The sequence below is a fragment of the Pygocentrus nattereri genome, chromosome 8 (genome assembly GCF_015220715.1).
Source record: "Pygocentrus nattereri isolate fPygNat1 chromosome 8, fPygNat1.pri, whole genome shotgun sequence".
Lineage (NCBI taxonomy): Eukaryota > Metazoa > Chordata > Actinopteri > Characiformes > Serrasalmidae > Pygocentrus > Pygocentrus nattereri.
In genome coordinates this window covers 38,361,781-38,381,306 of record NC_051218.1, presented here as the reverse complement: position 1 = coordinate 38,381,306, position 19,526 = coordinate 38,361,781, and the positions used below count along the sequence as shown (strand labels likewise).

The following is a 19,526-nucleotide window of genomic DNA, read 5'->3' as shown; positions in this document are numbered from 1 at the left end:
TCATTAAATGGTGTTACAATGAACTTGAAATAGTTCATTTGTAGCATTCTGACACGCATGCAGGCTGTCTATCATTAGAAATGTTGGCCTGTTTGCAAGAACAGTACTACAGATTAGACAGTTTTGCAGACCGACACAAGCTTCTACCAAATTCTGTTATCTCACCCAGCACTTCTCTATATATAATCCACTTCTGTTTTTTTTTGTTCTCTGCTCTGTTTGTTAATTATTGCTGACAAACAAGGTTGAACAGCCTATTCAAATGGCTGAAGAAACACGTTTCTAATAGAAAATGATTGAGCAGTATTGCTACAGACAGATTAAAGTCCAGAGAGGGTTATAAACAGGCAAAGAGGTGAAGGCTAGCATTGTAATTAATAGTTATTAACTGTAAATTGTTGTACAATTGCAAACTAACATAGTTAAGAGATGAAAAGGTACAGGAAATCCGAGTTATCATTAGTTCCCTAGCTATGATAAGCTGTACCAGCTGAGCAGCTAAGACTAAGGTAAGAACTTCACAATGAAACCAGCAAGTTAAATGCAAAAGCACAGTCGCAGCAGCATCTGACGTCGTTCTCGAAGCCAAACAGCAACACAAACCAGCACAAACGCATGACAGTCACAAGGGGAGGGTGAAGTTGTGTGAAAGTGAGCGGAAGGTAAAGGTGTGGGACTGACCGTGTGGTATCCGCGGGCTACGGGTGGTTTGCCTGCGGGGTACGGGTCCACCGTGTCGATGATGGTCTGCCGCTCGCCCTTCTGGTTGATCTTGCGGAACCTCCGGCGGGACTGCCTGTGTGATGCCTGGCGCTGAAAATACTCCTCATTCTCATCCATATAGTCCACCTGCCGACGGAAGAGAGAGATGAGTGATTCTCTACCTCTCTCACTCTCTTCCTCCCTCCCTCCCTCCCTCCCTCTCTCACTTTGTGTCTTCCCCCCTCCCACCCTCTTCTCCCTTCACTGCGTAAAAATAGCAGTGGGTGTGTGAGCCTGTCTGTACCGCGTGCGAGTTTGTGTGTGTGTCGAGCCTCAAACGCCTACGTCAAAGAGGAGAACAGAGAAAACTGAGGCAAGAGAGAGGAAGATGCTTCCTGTGTGCAGCAAGACAGGCCCCTGCTGAAGATTTCTGAGTGTCTCTCATGAGCTGCAGGCATAGTGGACATGCTGGGGTCATCAAACAGACCAAGAAAAGCTTGTGCTAAGGATATACTATATCCTACTATATCATACTGCTTGAAAAAATATTACTTTCCCGTCATCATACTACTTCACTACGCACTAAACAGAAACACAATGCATACAGTAATACTGCACTGAATACTTCATGTAGTCATAATCTTCATAAGCGCCATGAGAAATGGGAATTATGTGCAGATATCAGACATTGTTTGAGGTACATACCTGGTAGAGGTAATACATAAACATGGTAATACTTAATAATATAACGCTATTAAAAATATAATAAATAGCAATTATTATGCAAATAGTTTGTTAGTGCTAGTAAATACTTGTATAACTGTTGTGTGGATTAGTAAGTGCTACAATTTGAACAGGCCTAACTGTCACTAAGTGACACACTAGCAATCACAAACAAGTACTGCAAATACTTTTCATAAATGTATGATATTAAATGTAAAAAGTAATATGATAAATCTATATAAATACATCATGATGTCACAACTTCATGGTAGGGGTCCAACTGCTGATTAATATTTTTTTGAAACAGTACATATTAAGCACATGATTGATTAACTTCTTAATAACTGCTTATTAATTTAAAACATGACTTATTCTTAATTATTATGGAGGAGCATCATTTCAAAATCTACATGGTCACCACATAAATGAAGACAGCCTACAACTTTCAAACCATCGGTAATAAATGTCAAACCACCTAACCGCTATTAGCATTACTTAGCATTAGCTTAGCTAGCATGAAAACAGCTCTGCGTACCACAGAACATGTTCGATTCTGGCTAACCGGGAAAACACAAGTGTAGAAGATTTTTAAAATCTCAGGGAGTAAAGTTGAGCTAAAGGCGCTGAAATGACAAAGGCGAAACCTTTTCCGTGGTTTCTGCAGTTTGGCTTACCTGAAGGTAGCTTAGTAAGCAACCTATAGAACAGAAATTTGACGTGTCATTATTTCAAATTCAGTGATCATACTTGCCTTACACCTTATTACTGTTGTAACCACCAACTGTACCTAGAAGCATCACATTTTACTAACATTGGTATCAATATCTACCTACCTACTATTTTGGTATTGTGATAACTTTAGCTGCAACTTTCCATAATTAATTAATCAACTAAACACCACCATTAATACTACATAACTGACTCATCAAACCATTATGACTGTCCTCTGTAGCTGCCAACATTCAAATTTCCAGCTGAGCAATTCTTCCACTGTAAAACAAAAAAAGGGGGCTTTATCGCCCCCTACTCTTCCCACAGTGCACTGAAATTTGTCAGAATTACCTTTTTTTACTTTTTTTAAAATAAATGACCTAAAACATCATCAAAAACTGATCAATCGTGTTTATACATTTTGTTTCCGTAAATGATGAATGAAGTTACAATGAGATGCAGCGAGGCATCATCAATACATGATTTTAGATTATATATGGAGGAAGTGCTAGCGGGAATGACATTACACCACGACAAGGGAACGTGATTAAAAGAGTTAAGACATCACCATCTCTCAACTCTCATTTCTCACACACACACACACACACTCACACACACACACACACACACTCTTTCTCTCCCTCTCTACTTTCATTGCAGCCTCACATTTCACACCCCCTCCGCCTTTGGGATTACACATCAAATCTCTCACTACCTTACCAACCGCTGCTATGGCAACTGCCGGCGAGCGCCGAGCAGTGGGAATATATTGGGGCTGTGTGAGCGAGAGCAAGTGCAGTGTCCATATCCTGCCTCGCTTCGTAATTACAGGGCCACACCAGCCAGTAATAACCACCAGCAACTCCTCCACCAACAACTGCAGCTGACAGAAACCACTGACTGTGCTGGAGATTAGCAGAGTCTGAACATATCAACTATGCATGGGCTTGTGCACATACACCTACACACAGGTGCCTATTTGTTATCTGTTGTTCTTCATCTATGTGACTTAAATGCACTTGCATTACCAACATAGACCTAATATCTTTAACCGGATTCCAGTTATGTAATGCTATCACTGTTGTTGGAAGAAAACCTTGCATCTCCAAAACTGTAACTTTACAGGAGAAGGAAAAAACATGCTTTACTTTTAATGCAAGTCAATGGAACCAGGCTTTTTCCACAGGTCATTTTGGGCCATTTCTTTAGTGCATTCATTTTTAAATTTACATGCAACGTAAAGGGTAACAGTAATTTTCATGTTAAAAACGGAAATATGACAGCGGACAAATACAAGGTTTTCTTCCGACAACAGCAATATGCATTTTCAGCAGCCCACTGGAGAAATTTCAGCAGAGGGATAAAATGATGCTCTGATTTTGGAATAGTTTGTAAAATGGCTGGAACCATTAGGATAATGTAGCGAAGTAGTGGAAGCTTATGTTGCACTCGACTCAAGCTGGAAGTGGAAGCTTGGAATTGCATTATTGTTTACCTCTGCATGCATACTAGCTACAAAACAGGGAAAACACTCTACCAAAGGTTAGTAACAACCTAACAAGCTAACACTAGAGATATGAGTGATACCTTTCAGTGTTTACCTTCTCAACTTTATAGATCTAATGAAGGGCTGTGTCTGAGCGGTGACTGATACAAAGCTCATTTAAAAGCAATAAAGTGGTGCTTTATTACTGCTGATGGTGTGAGTAGCCATGCTGACTTGACGCCATATGCTGAGATTGGAATCGAGAATTCCCAGGCAAGGGGGCTTTTCCATTGTTTTTTCCTAACAGAGGTCAGAATTTCCTAATCATGAGCTTGTTAAGCACAGCACTGTACCTCGCCAATCATTGTTCTAACTTCCTAAATAAATCATCACAATCTGTACAGAACTATGCACAAAATCCAGGCTTCTGGATGACTGCTACTTTTGTTTTCAGCTATTCAATATAGCTGAAAATTAACTGTTAATTAACAGACCAATTTTTCAAATTGCAAGAGCAGCAAATTTAATTATAGTCTCCAAAACCACAACTAGTTTAAATGGAAATATTTAACACTGAACTGTCTGTAGAGGAGACAGATCAAATCAACGCAACCACATTTATCTGGAAGCAACTAGCAGTGTTCAAGCTTCAAGTCAGAAAAAGAAATAGAAAATAATCACAATTTAAATCACAGTCACATGACTGGTTAGAAAAATCACAATTATATATTTTCCCCCAAATGGTCAGTCCTATTATTCAGCACGCTTCCTTCTATTCTCATTTCATTTTTACATGGTTACTGCCATTGAATGACTGAGCTGCAGCTCAGTTTTTAGCCATGTTGCATACTTTTGCTCAAAAGTATATGAAACCGGTTGCCATACCATGTCAGAAACCACAAAATCAAGTCTATTTGAGATTACTTAACAAGTTAAAACAGTTTGAGGCAAGCGGGTGATGATTCAGGTATGCACAGTGCTAATTGTTACACTGTTAAAAATGAGAGGTCTGCTCAACTCAAAATGATTACATGGCTTTTCTTGAGATAAATCAATTTGAGGACATAAGAGTTCACACAACTCAAACGTCTTAGTTGAGTCAACAGTTCTCTTCAATCTTTAGTTCTCCATCTCAGTGAGATAAATAAAATGTTTATTATACTTAACTTCTCAACTGGCCAGGACCCTTTCCAACACAGTCCTGCAAGACAGCTTTTCTCTTGGATATGCACTTATGGATGGCTATGGCATCGCTGGAGCTCAAACTCACAAGCTCCTTTTGGGGGTGATGGCTTAGTTCACTGCAGCTCTCAGGAACACAAAGCAAGATTTTGTGTCTACAAATGTTTAATACACTGGAGAAAATATTTGTTTGAACTTTAAAGCAAAACATCATCTCATGTGGTGCATCTGTCTAATAATTCATCCCAGCCTTAGGAGATCCCAGCAATACCATAACTGTCCATATTCGGAAGCCCAAGAGGAAAATATGACAGATGGAACTGTGTGCTAAAAGGAGCATCACCTAGTGGGGAACTGAGTAAAAAACACGCAAATTCAGTTTTGTTAAACTAGCTGAAATGCAGACCTAGAAACAGTAGCTGGGAGAATTTTTGACTCAACAAAGAAGATTGAGCTGGGTGAAGTCTGGTGACCTCAAGTTAAGTCAGCTTGAGAAAAGCCATGTAATCAGTTACTATATCATTTTAAGTTGAGCGGACTTCTCATTTTTAACAGTGTAGGGATATATACCTCCCTTTACTGGTGCTGTATCTCCAGTGAAAAACTAAAGAAGCAAACCTCAGACACCATACATGTCTTAGCTGATGGATGCAGAAAAAAGAATTCTTGATAAATTTGATTTTCTTGATGAAATGTTCCTTTACAGAAGAACCTCACAAACAGGAAGCCACAGTGAACCAGCGCAAGACAGAACTGGCTAATTTCAGAGAGATGGCCATAAAAACACAAAGCACCATCAAAAGATCAAGTTTACAAAGGAGATAAAAACATATATTAAGAAAAAAATGAAATGCTGTGTGCATAGAGGGACTGTCTCAACCACTGGTTTCTAACTTAGTTCTCAGCCCGCCCCCGCCCCCCACCCCCCCCAGGCCGTCCACGCCTTTTCTGTATCCCTATATGTTTCGTGTTGGGTTGGAGCACAAGTATGGACTGTATGGAGATGCTTGAGGACCAGGTTGGAAAGCACTGGTCAAGAAATGTTCTACAGCGAACTGTGCAGTTATGCTCTGGTAACAGGACAACTTACCACGATCATCTCAGATGGCTCCAGGACAATGCACTCACATCCGCGACGCAAGCTTCCAGCAGAGCGCTTCCCAAAACTAGGAGAGAAGAAGACAGTGCATCACTTATGGAAGCATTTACTGAGAAAAGCAAGGCTCAGACTAAAAACCTGTTGAAGGAATGCTCATACACACACACACACACACACACACACACACACGCTGCAGTGTTCCTAATCTGGGCTGTAAGATTCCACTGGGAGGAGAAAGATCCCAAGACTGGAAAAATTCACCGGTTGACATCACAGAGCTCATGAATGGAGCACAGTGCCAGGTAGTGGGTGTGTGTGAGAGGCTTTATAGAAAAGAAATATGGAGGGAACCCACAGATGGAAATACAGGGTGGAGTGAAAACACTTATACATAAATAGGCACACATTCCAACATGTATGACTTGACCTCCTTGACTTGGATTATTATTTCATTATTCATTAATTAATTATATATATATATATATATACACACACACACACACACACACACACACACAATTATATATATGTATATATGTATATATATGTGTGTGTGTGTATATATATATATATATATATATATATATATATATATATATATATATATATATATATAGAGAGAGAGAGAGAGAGAGAGAGAGATAGATAGATAGATAGATAGATAGATAGATAGAGAGAGAGAGAGAGACAGAGAGAGAGAGAGACAGAGAGAGAGAGAGACAGAGAGAGAGATAGATAGATAGATAGATAGATAGATAGATAGATAGATAGATAGATAGATAGATAGATAGATAGATAGATAGATAGATTTACATACAATGATGTAAAGGGTAATAGGTATTTTCAATCTATGCCAAAAACCGAAAAACAAGGGAGATAACGTGGTTTTCTTCTGACATGAGCGATATACATATATATTAGTTTTGTGGAAATGTGTTAACTTATTTTCACTTAGAAAACCAAAACAGCATGTCATTTTACAAGGGAAGTCTGAACTGTAGGGGGCCCACATACAGCTCCTCAAAGTTTAGGAGGTTAAAAATAAACTCCAGGAGAAGGAAGACCTGTAAAAGTGTTCAAATTTTATTTAGTAATTTTGTCCAAATTATCAACAATACAAGTCTCATATTTATTCTCAGTTTTAAATCTGAGCTGTGTTAATATTGCTCACAGTGACCCCTTTTGTCATTGTCCTGTTTTGCTCATTGGTTTGAGCAATAATGCTGCTGGTTGCTGGTAAAGCACTTTTCTTTAACAGGAATGAGCTGACCACAAGCACAAAAGTCCAGAGCTCACACACAGACACAACTCTTCTGTTGGGAAAGAAGTTAGTGCTACATCAACCAATTCTATATTAATCTGACCAATGAGTGCCATTAGTGCTACTGAGCTGAGCTTTATTAGGTAAAAGATTAGGCAGTTGAAAACAAGGGACTGTGGCCTCATTAGCCAAATGACTTCATCCAAATGAGCAAAGAAAGCCATGAAACAAATTCTATTCTGATATGTATTATACGCAAACTCTGTGGAACAGAGAATTTGGCAGGTTTGTAGGGCAGGTCTTACAATATTACAATGTCATTTATGCTGATATATGATAGTATTGGGTATATTTACAAGAATTATGTAAAGATCTCACGCTTAAAAAGATGGTGTTCAAGGGTTCTTTAGTATCATGAACACTCAAAGAATCCTTTGCATGATTAAATGATGAAAAACTTTTATAGTTTTATATATGTGTGTACACACACACACACACACACACACATTATATATATATATATAGAGATAGAGATAGATAGATAGATACATACATATATATATACATACACACATATATACATATTATATATATACACATATACATACATACATACATATACATACAAACATATATATATACACACACACACATACACACATACATACATATATATATATATATATGTGTGTGTGTGTGTGTGTGTGTGTGTGTGTGTGTACACACACATATATACACACACACACACACTCACACACACACACACACTCTCTCTAAAGGAATATAATATCAAAAACTGTTGTATATAAGGACATTTGTATAAGTATATACAGAGATGGTAAATGCCAACAGGTGGGTATCCCAGCATGCACTGGCAGCTATATCTGCTCTTTATTCTGAGACCACACACTGTGAGGGTCTCCCTCCATCTCATATTGTGCCTTTTCATTTCAGCTCTGAAATAACTGGAGCCGACCACTTACCACTGCAGCTCTGTATTCATGACTATAGTTCAATGATGCAATGGATGGAGATCAGCTTATATTGCCCACCACTATCATACACATCAGGCAAACTTGATGTCCAGTAAACAGACGCGGTTCCCATTTAAAACCAGGAAGCATGAGGTTAGAACAGAAAGATTTATGAGTGGCTGCAGTTGTAGAAGCACATTCCTTGGACACTGAGCTCAGAAGAATTCAGTCCAGATTCTTTCCATTTTTTCTGCTCTCAAGAGACATGATGCCCACCCTGCTGGCCTTCACATTCCACGTTACACAACGTCCGTGGTGTCTGGAATGTGATTTGATTTGGTGACGACAACAACGACCACAACCACCCACACACAGGAGTGTTTTTATACAACGTCGAGACTTGGGGTCATTTTATATTATATATATATATATATATATATATATATATAATAAAATATAAAATATATATTATATATATATATATTTTTTTTTTTTATGGACAAAAGAAATGAACAAAAACAAGTACACAGACACATTCTGCACACAGGACAAAATCCACACTTCCCAAAAAACATGGGAACCCCACAAACTCAAAGTTCTTTTAATTCCACATTTTAGGCCAATATTAAAGATTCATTGTGTAACTGCACTCCGGGAAGGTCAACAAGCGTTTTTTTTCAAGAGCAGCAAAAAAAATAATGTGATTATATTCTGTTGCAAAGCCTTAAATCAATTCATACATACATACATAAAAACGTGTAGTGACAAACAACAAAAAGCATGCCGGCACTGCACTAACTGCATGCCTTTCATGAACACTCCAACACCTCCAACCTTTTATTAGCCCACAGTGCAGTACAGAACAGAATGCACTGGACATCAGCAGCATGCACTTTAACTAGCAGCACTACACTGAATGTATTCAGCATTTGTTAAACTTCGTCACCCATAAAGCAGCAATGAAAATTCAATCATTTTAAATGCAATAAATGAAAAATCAAACAGATTTAACAACTTAATTCAGTCCATCTTGATCTATTTATAACAATGTTCTATGGACCAACTTGACCATTTCACAAAAAAAAAAAAACAAAAAAAAAACATTCTAAGTAAGTTTTAAAAAAAAAGTAAAGGTTTTTGAAGACTACCACACAAAACAGATATAGTAAAACATTTTACCTTTCAATGTCCCTCCAGGGAAAAGTTCCTTATGTTCCTTATGGAAGCATAACCCCAATCCAAATCCTACAGAGCTTTACATCCATTCGCAGACACCTTTCTGGCACAAATTCTCCAAACAAAGTGTTTTATCGGTGCGTCTTCCAATATGAGCACGTATACAGAACAAACACTATAGATCCAACAAAGCCACGCCACACTCTCTCTCCCTCAGCCCGCTCTGTTTGCTGCCTTCATGCTCTGAGAGTACGCAGTAGTGGTGTATTTAAGAGAGCGAGTGTGCGCCGCTGGGCGTTAGTGATGACGGACTAGTGCCAAAATTCCAGCCAGCCTCTTGCTTCCTGCGAAGCTGAGAGGGAGGGGCTAACTTCCAGCCACTAAACACTGACCTCATGACCTCTGCTCCAAACAGTAGACACTAAGGGTGAGAGACAGAGGCAGGGAAAGAAAGAGGATGAATTTCAGAGTCATTCTAAAGACACTTATTGGTGATTCCTCTAATTTACAGAGGCAGTCACCTTTAATTCATGAAGCAAATACAAGATGCACTCGTAACCCTTTATGGGCGATAAATAAAGTGTCTATTTCTGCAGTTTAATCTGCTCTTATTTGTTAATTATGCAAATGTGCAGTGCTTTTGCTGCATTTTAATAATATGCACTTTATATGTAACAACATTTTATCCTAATCCAACTTTCAATTTCCATTTTTCATTACATGATTTTTAACTATCCTAATTTTAATTTTTAATTTGATTTTTAATTTCATGATTGTTTTATTTATTGTGTTAATCTTGTTCTTAACTTGTTTATTTTTTTAAACTCCGTATTCTCGGACTCTGCATTTTTTCATTTGCAAAGCATTTTAAATGACAAGAATGTATGAAAGGTGCTATATAAGTAAACTTGCCTTGCCTTGCCTTGCCTTGCCTTTATGTAAAGAACATGAGCTAACAAAACCAAAAGTTTTATATGGGTAAGTTTTATGAGTATATTTTTATTCAGTTTGATTATTTTTGAACATGAAAACAAGGTCATATTCTTCATAACTCATTTCATAAGCTATATTCTAAAAGGTGGGTGTCGTCTTCTTTCCAGTCAAACAGATGGTGATGTAATTTTCAACCCTCATAATGAAAGAAACTGATCTCAGAATTTATTTACTTTTACTGAATGTCAACCATTTTTCCACAAATCTGCGCTAGAACCTATAAACAGATGGCGTTTCTTCTGTGATCTGCTCTGTAAAAATGATTTTCACATAATAATACAAAGATAGTAAATTGTAAGCATATAGTAATATGTTTATGATCATAAAACACATCTTCTGTTATTTTGAGGGGAGCTTTTAATAAATAAATAAATAAATACATACATACAGTTACTGAATAATCTGCCTTAGAATTTTGTCGTTTAAATTTAGATTGACAAGCCAAAATATACCCTGGAGAATAAGAGGTTAAAGGCACAGTGACAGCACACATACAAATGAATTACAAGACAAGCTGAGGATAAGGGCCCTTTAAAAGGTTTACAGAACCACCACGTAATATAAAAGGTCCTATACCAACGTAAGGGTCTTCCTACAACCTTTGAACTCTCTCTAAACTTTTAACAAAGCTTTTTTATACTCAAAGATCTTGTTTACAGAAATGGTTCTCAAGAAAGGTTTGTAGTAAACAAAGTTTTTCTTCTGTGGAACTTTTCCAAAACAAACCTTTCTGGCACAATCGCTTTTAAGAATGCACGTCCGGGTACATGTGCCAATGCCATTCTATGAAGCGCAAATTTAAACTGAAACTGTTTCTCTTGGGTGAATGAGCACAGCTATGCAAACTTACACTCCCGCAACTCGATGCAGAGAGACGTTTTTCTCCAGTGAGGAAATAACTTGCATCACACTGAAGAGGGTCACTCATCAGATGACTAGACTGTCTTATTACCCTAAAGGCAGACTTACGCACAGAGACTTCAAAGAAGCCACACACTGTGGCCAGTCTATGGAGTTAGACATTAGTCAAGCAGATTCTGGACATTGAGCCAAGAGGAGCCGACAGGACGGTGACAGACAGAGAGGAATCAGGAAATGACAGAAACCTCTATTTACAGTGAACAGAAACATTTCAGGGAAACCAGCCAACTAGCTCTATTCCTCTATTCAAAGACTTTTAAAAAGGTTTTCTTTCAGTGGGAATATAAATACAGCTAGTTGCTAGTTTGTTAGGTGCACCCACATTAAATGTGCAAAGGTTTACAGACAACTGCTCCTCTAAATGTGAGGGTAATACTAGAGAGTTCGTATTTAGCCTGAATTGTTTCAGTTAAAGTATGAAACGAAACCCATTCGAACTGCATCCAGGTCCTCATTAATGTCGCACAGACTTCTCAATATGGTTAAGGACACAGCATGACTGACTAAGTTTAAGCACCTTTGGGCAAATGACACTTTGTTCTTTCTCTAAATGAAAATAAATGGACAGATCCTCTACAAAGAACACACGTTTGCATATTTTAATGCACAATGAGTATTTATTAGCTGAAAATCTATTTACTGGAAAAAAAAAAAAACAATATAAAATATGCCGTATGAAAAAGTTCTGGTGCATGAAATAGTTATTTTACTTTTTTATATTGTTAAATGCAGCAATTAAATGGAAATGGTGCAATAATATTAGCAACATAATAAATATATATATATATGTATGTAAAGATTAGAAATGAGCAAAGATTAGAAATGAGCAGATCAGAGGGACAGTGAAGGTGGAGCAGTTTGGAGATAAAGCCAGAGAGGCCAGGTTGAGATGGTTTGGACATGTGTTGAGGAGGAATAGTGGATATATTGGTCAAAGAATGTTGGAGATGGAGCTGCCGGGTAGAAGGAGAAGAGGTAGACCTCAGAGAAGGTTTATGGATGTAGTGAAGGTGGACATGGAGATGGTTGGTGTAAAAGCAGAGGAGGCAGTGGATAGGGCAAGATGGAGGCAGATGATCCGCTGTGGCGACCCCTAGGGAGGGAGCAGCCGAAAGAAGAAGATATATATATATATATATATATATGTAAAGTTTTCTGTAGAGAATGTGTTGACTTACTTTCACTTACAAATCAAGAAAACATACAGGGGTCTTTAAAGTGTTTGTAATTCCACGGGTGCATTTCATCCTGTTTAGCTCAGCTCTGTGTTTAACTTATGCAATGTTTGTGCCAAGCTAATGATGGTGTACGTGAATTGTCCCAGCCCATACTGGCTTTACTGCAATATGTTAAAAATTAGGATAAGATTTATTTGATGTTTAACACTTCAGAAATCATTATTTCTATTTCGTTAACATCGCTAACTAGCCTAGCAATATGTGCCTATGTTTTGATCTAAAGTCACATTTGCTTAACAGAAATTCAGAGACCACAGATTTTTAGCTCATGACCACAATGTGAAAGCGTTGGGTTTTTTCTTCAGGACAAATTTTGTAAGAGATTTAATGACCCAAAAAAAAATAAAAAATAAAAACAGGGACAAAGGACAAATACTCAGTGGAATATGCCATTATGTGTGGGCTCTCTCACATTTTATAAATTAGGATTTAAAAAAAAAAAAACTTTACCGTGAGGCAAGCATTACAAGAAACCTGTCATAACATTTACAGAGTGAATTACTACAGCGAACAATAGAGGAAACCAAATGTCACCCTGAATCGTGCTCTAAACAATAGAAGTCACTGTTGGCGGCGGAGCCTGAAAATGCCTATTTTCAGCTCTACCTTGTTGCATAATCTCTGGCACAAGTAGCAGGTGGTCCTCTTGCTGCCATTTTCAGACACTGTTTCAAAACTCGATTCTAATCAGCACTCTGGAACCCATTATTTTGTGTAATTCTGGTGGGTGTTACGTAATTGTGCTCTTGGTAGATGTATTTCAGGAACAGAAGGAGTTTTTGCCTCCATTTCCATAGTGATGAATTACTAAACCTTTGAAACCAGGTTCATAAAGTGAATGTAGGCCTATTAGCTCTTACTGAACCCAAGCATACAAGCACACCAGCATGCTTTTGGATGCTAGAGCTGCACAATGAATCATTTAGTAATCATTAATACAATATTAGAAATTTGAGTATCACAGAAGGTTGACAAAGGCAAATGAGCTCTCTGAGAAATCAAAGTTTCTGACTGTGTGCGGTGGGAATTTTCAGAAGAGTTTTTGAAGGTATTTTTTCAGAATGAAGCCCCTCAGCCAACACAAAACCCATTAACAATTACAGTCAAAGCAAACAGACTAGATCTTTACTGATGCGACAATATATGGCACAACATAACGCATTCACAATGTATAATCACTTAGAATCACAACGTGGTCCGTATTGTGAAGCTAAAGAGGCGACATGCTATGGCATGTGGAGTTTTATTTGACATGTTTAACAGCAGAGGAAAATTCGAAAAATAAATCCTTCTGATGGTATATAAAGATGTCTTTGCAGGTGCGAAATTTCAACTCACCACAGGCCACTGGCGCTAATGAGACAGAGAGTGAAATAGTCACTCTTCCTCTACAGCACGATAAAAACAGAGAATCACAGCAGGCAGTAACAGTTACGATTTGATGTAGGTCTCTGTACGTTGAAAGGCATTCATATAACAGTGTGAAAATGATCAAATATCCTAATCATTGCCTACAGCATGAGACTACATCATGCAGACAGTATAGAATACAACAGAAATGTCCCTAAACCAGCAAACTCCTTATCAAACTGGGAGTGAGTACAAGGAAGCTTGGAGAGTTCAACACTGGCGCGAGTCATAGCTTTAAATGCTGTGAATAAAATGTGAGCACACTGCCAACTAAATGTCTGGGATCATGGGCCTGTTCTGGTCAGTTCACGACTTAAAGATATTAAAGGCTGACCTATAAGCTTGTGTCTTTGAAGGACATGAGGCCGGCTTTACACAGTAAAACTGTCATGTAATGTTGGTTGCTTGAAACCTCCATGTAACTAAATAGCACTTGAGTTGCAAAATGTAAAATGCCCAGCAACTCATTTGAAACTCAGCCAAATCAGTTGCAAGCGTCTAAACATCATGAAAAAAGCATGATCACATCAAACATCATACTTTTAAACCAGTGGACAAGAAAAAAATTGAGTCCTAACGAACTCATGGTTGGTAGATTGTTTGATTGCTATTGAATTGCATCTGTCAAACTGCATGGAAATGATGTTGCACGCTCACAACACGCTAATATTAAACTAATTGCATTTAAGGTTGCACCATGTAATACCAGCCTGAGGTAATCTCTGTATATTATTGAATGTAATATATCAACAGCATATACAGGGTAATTCAAGAAGATTCAACTGATTTCAAAGTGCCATAGTTTAACAACTGCGAGGCGCCTAGGAACCAATCACATTCCAATTGAATGAAGGGGTCATAGTTTCGGACGGTCACAGGAAAATGGCTCCCTTCAGTCTGTGAGGAGATGCGACCCCTGAGCAGAAAGTGCTTTGCGCTCTCCACTTCAATGTGAATCCGTCATAACTGTGCAGTGTGATTTTCATGGGCAGTGATTTTTCATGGGCAGTTCGTCGTTGGTTCCATAACACTAGACAATCTCCAAAATCACATTGAAAGCTGTGAGTGCAGTGATAACAGACATGCTCATTCGAGTATGGGATGAATTTGACTATGGCGTTGACGTTGTCTGTACAGCTGGAGGAAGTTCATATTGAGCACTTGTAAAACTGCACTTGCTTCTACAGGCATGGCATTCATGGATTTGAAATTTAAAACCGCCCTTTGTTCACATGACCATTAGTGCTGCTATAAGTCTTTAATAGATTAAGTTACTGCAAGCTAACAAAGAAAACAAGCTCATTTATTTAAAATATTTTTTGAAAAGCTAAGTGTTCCCAAAGCCAACTGGATGAATTGCCCCTAGGTTTGAGTGTGTGTGTGTGTGAATGTATATGTCTGTGTGTCTGCCCTGCGACGGACTGGCGGCCTGTCCAGGCTCCAGCACCCCCCATGACCCTGAAGGATAAGTGGCTCAGAAATGTAGAAAGTGTTCCCAAACCTTTGACAGGCTATGTATAGAAACATCCACTCTAGCAAAGCTGCAGCATGAAGACTTAAATATCACAAACATCTTACACGCATGAGCCTTTTCTCTCCATCCAGATACAGTATGGCTTCAGATTCCTCCGGCCACACGTGATCTGTATCTCCTCTCTGTCTTCCTCTATTTCTAACACGGCAGGTTTACTACAGTGGAGGCTGATCTGATTGGCTCTGTGTGTGGCTGTGTGTTTGAGAGTGAGGTCACTGTGACTATAATCTGTCATGTGGCTCGGATCGCTCGGACTTGTTCAGGCTTAGAGGAACACTGACCGGGGTGTGAACATACGGGCTGCAGTGGCCTTTTTGAAGCCATTTTAACTGCATGCTATGAAATCTATGCCAGATATTATTTCCATGCACCTCTTGCCACACATTAGTACTGCATTTAGAAGAGGAACACTTAGTGCTGTGAGAAGACCTCACAGGCAGCAGACACACAGTACACAGCTGCAATCACTTCCCAAGTTAAACTGCTGGGATGACTAACGGATGCTTCAGAATGTGGACATTCTAAAATACACAGATTAGGGCAGAACTCTGTATCATCTGCTAATTATTATAAGCTTTCACAATACACAACACTGATATGGCTAATGGACACAATATAAATTATTTGGTCAAATTAAAGCAGGTCACTCTTATTATGTCACATTATGTATTCAGTAGTGTGGGTTATATATATAAAATATTGTGCTGATTATAAAAATGTACTTAAATATATATATATATATATATATATATATATATATATATATATATATATATATATATATAATTAAGTACATTTTTATAATCAGCACAATATTTTAACTAGAAAATATTGTGCTGATTATTTTGATGTTACATTTTAAGCACTACAGCACCCTTAAAGCAGAGAGAAATTAACATGCTACTGCATGTATTAGACACATACAATCAGGCCTATAAGCATTTGGACAGTGAAAAACATTTCTGTAATTCAGCCTCTGTACACCACCACAATGGATTTGAAACAAAACAATCAGTGTAACTGAAATGTAGACTTTCATCTTTAATTTAATGGGTTTAACAAAAATATTGCAATAACTGTTTAAGAATTACAGCCATGTTTTACATTGTCCCTCCATTTTCACAGGCTCAAAAGTCATTAGACAAATTTAACATAATTCCTAATACAAGGAATATTTTTCATATTTAGATGTAAATCCTTTGCAGGCAATGACTGCCTGAAGTTTGGAACCAAAGGACATCACCAAATGCTTAGTTTCCACTCTTGACTTGCTTTGTTGAGGTCTTTATTTCAGCGGCCTTCAGCTACTGCTTGTTTATACGTCCATTTGACTGAATCTGGGCAGAAAGTGGAGCTCTGTACACTTCAGAACTCATCCTGCTACTTCTATCAGCAGTCACATCATCAGTAAACACCAGTGACCCTGTTCCACTGATCCATCAAACTGGATCATAATTTACTAAATAAAAAAAATCCCAAATGTTACGTTATGCATATACTGAAAACAAAGTAATATTACTATAGTATTAACTAACAGCCTAAAATATCTTACCCAAATTGTGTAGCACTACTATTTATTACATCATACTGTATTATCAACTGCTGGATGATTTTCTGTTTATCCTGTTATACTGGTGTTGGTGTCCTTCAACAATATTCATTTATATTAATCAGTAGCGAGTTATTCAAATCAAACATGCTAAAAAGGTATGTCAAAAACTACTACAAGATCTTCGTATAATCACAATATGTAGCAGTGTGATCAAGGGACTAGAATTCCGTCCCTATCGTGCAGCCCTGTCAGCAAGCACATGACGGTGCTTTATAATGCTTGAGGACATACCTGGATCTAGGCAGGAACATGGACTCTTTGATGAACACCGATCCAGACAACAAAATGTACCAGCAGCTGCCAATGTCATCCGGACTGAGAGAGAGAAAGAGAGAGAAAGAGAGAGAAAGAGAGAGAAAGAGAGAGAAGGGGGGGTATGAGAAAGGGATGGAAGTTAGTTTCAATAAATAAGGCATAGATACAGTGTACATACAGTGACTCCTACATTCCGGTAAAAGGGATGAGACAGTTGTAAACTGCTTCTAACCCTGCATCCTCAAGCTTGTGGTCTAGTTTAGTGTTACTGAAACCAAGTTGCAAAAACAGCCCATTTTAATTGAAAGTTTTTTGTGATGTCAACAAAGTCAACGCATTCACATACATCCACTTATTTAGCCTCACTCATTCACGGAAAAGTCATACAGAATTTTTCAGCCTGAACTGCATTTTAATGAGGAACAAAACAGGGCAGCCAATCAGAACAGATATGATTTACATACAGTATATTAGTCTTACAGGCACAGTAATAAAAACAGTCATGTAGAAGCGAATGACGACAGTTTCACATACAAAAACCCACACACACACACACACACACATCATATCTGGACATCAGGAGGAACAAAATAAGTAAATAAACATAAAACACAAGAACAATGTAGGATATGGGCCCTTTAATGTCTTGGGTAATAATGAGTAATTTGGCAATTACTGTAACTGCAATCAGGCTTTAAGCAGAACAGATGATTTATTGCTGTGTTTAAGATTCTACAAACTAGTGAAAAACTTTCCCATCCAAGTAATCTGTGATCTTTCTGAATCACAGGATGTGACTTCTGACTCAGTGCTGTTGCTACACACTTTGAACAACGTAAGCAACACAGCCATCACAATATGAACTTGCCCTGCAACAAATATTCAATATCTGATCATAACGGAGATACTTGAAAACAGTAAATAATTCAAGTAATCAATTATCCCTTATATGAAATGATGCACTTCCATGGGTAAACTAATCCTCAGTGGCACGCAGGGGTCAGCAGGGCTGGGCAATGATGACATTTATCATTACTGCGATACAATATATAAAATAAATATCACACTGTGTATTGTGGAAATTATATCGCGATATTACATTTTTTGCCATATTGTGCACCCCTAGCGGACAGCATGGACACTCCTAACAATCTGGTTTGAGGTGACATTCTCAATCTTAAGTCCTGTTGCAGTCCAAATAAGTCTGAAAAACTTTGATATAATATGTAAAAACTGTTAAAGTTCACTCCCCAGTCAATACAGTCCACATATGGAAACTAAACTGCATTAACAGCCTGTTTGGATTTCACAATTTTTGTGATTGCGATAACCAACAAACTTACACATTTAGCCTACAGCAATTTAACCCCGGCCATTCATGCTGAAGTTATAAGGACTGCTTCAGACTACTTTTTGAATGACACTCAATATAGGACGGCCAACCAGCACAGTCATTTTCACATAGAAGTCTTAAACAAAGCCTATTTTACTATCAAGTACGTAAGTTTGGAAGCCACTGGTTAAATTACATTTTGATTTACTAAGCGAAAATGACTAAACACATCCTCTACAGAGAGCACTCTTCTGCAGTTATTAATGCACAATTTATTGTTTATTTGTTGAATTTAACATATTGGGGAAGAAAACACGCATAAAATGTGTCCTTTGGAAAATGTATGGTGTATATTATGTTTCTTCCCCCAATATGTTAAACTCAACAAATAAAACTGTGCACTAATATTTGCAAAAACATGTCATATTTAACAGTGTTCTCTGCAGAGGATGTGTTCACTTATTTTCACTTATTAACAAAATGTCATTTGGCTGGAAATGCTTGAAAAATTTGTATATCACTGGAAATCAATAGAATAGTATGCAATAGCAGTACAAGAACAAACCAACAATAATAATACCCATAATAGTTAACAAAGGTAATAACAGCACAAGATTTCTTTCAATAAAATAATGAACATCAAGTTTTTCTCTCTTTCATAGAATATTGCAACGTTCAAGATAAAATTCAATGGAACATTCGAGAATGAAATTTATTCAACAGTTGCAGTTCTAATCTGCACAAAAATGGACGCAATTGTTATATTTTAGAAAAACATGCTGTGTATTGTGGTAGAGAACATCTAGTGTTTCTTGCTGGGACAGGCACAGAAAAGGATTCCATCAAAGAAACAGACATTAGAGATGTTCCTACAGGGTAGCAGTGAAAAAAGTCAGAAAAACAGACAGAAATAAAT

At 37.8% G+C, this 19,526-nt stretch overlaps 1 protein-coding gene across 6 annotated transcripts in view; it reads right to left on the bottom strand.

Annotated features, from left to right (window-relative positions):
• Window positions 1-19,526, bottom strand: part of rapgef2 (Rap guanine nucleotide exchange factor (GEF) 2) — a 154,883-nt gene that overhangs the window by 75,507 nt on the left and 59,850 nt on the right. For 5 of the 6 annotated variants that reach the window (XM_017692038.2, XM_017692041.2, XM_037540379.1 and 2 more), the window contains exons 4-6: window positions 17,254-17,337; window positions 5,895-5,970; window positions 682-849 (exon numbers count right to left, since the gene is read on the bottom strand). In XM_017692038.2, coding sequence (XP_017547527.1) covers window positions 682-849; window positions 5,895-5,970; window positions 17,254-17,337 — 328 coding nt within the window. Of the gene's footprint in view, window positions 1-681; window positions 850-5,894; window positions 5,971-9,317; window positions 9,558-17,253; window positions 17,338-19,526 lie in introns of those variants that run through there. The other variant, XM_037540381.1, reaches the window with a different exon arrangement.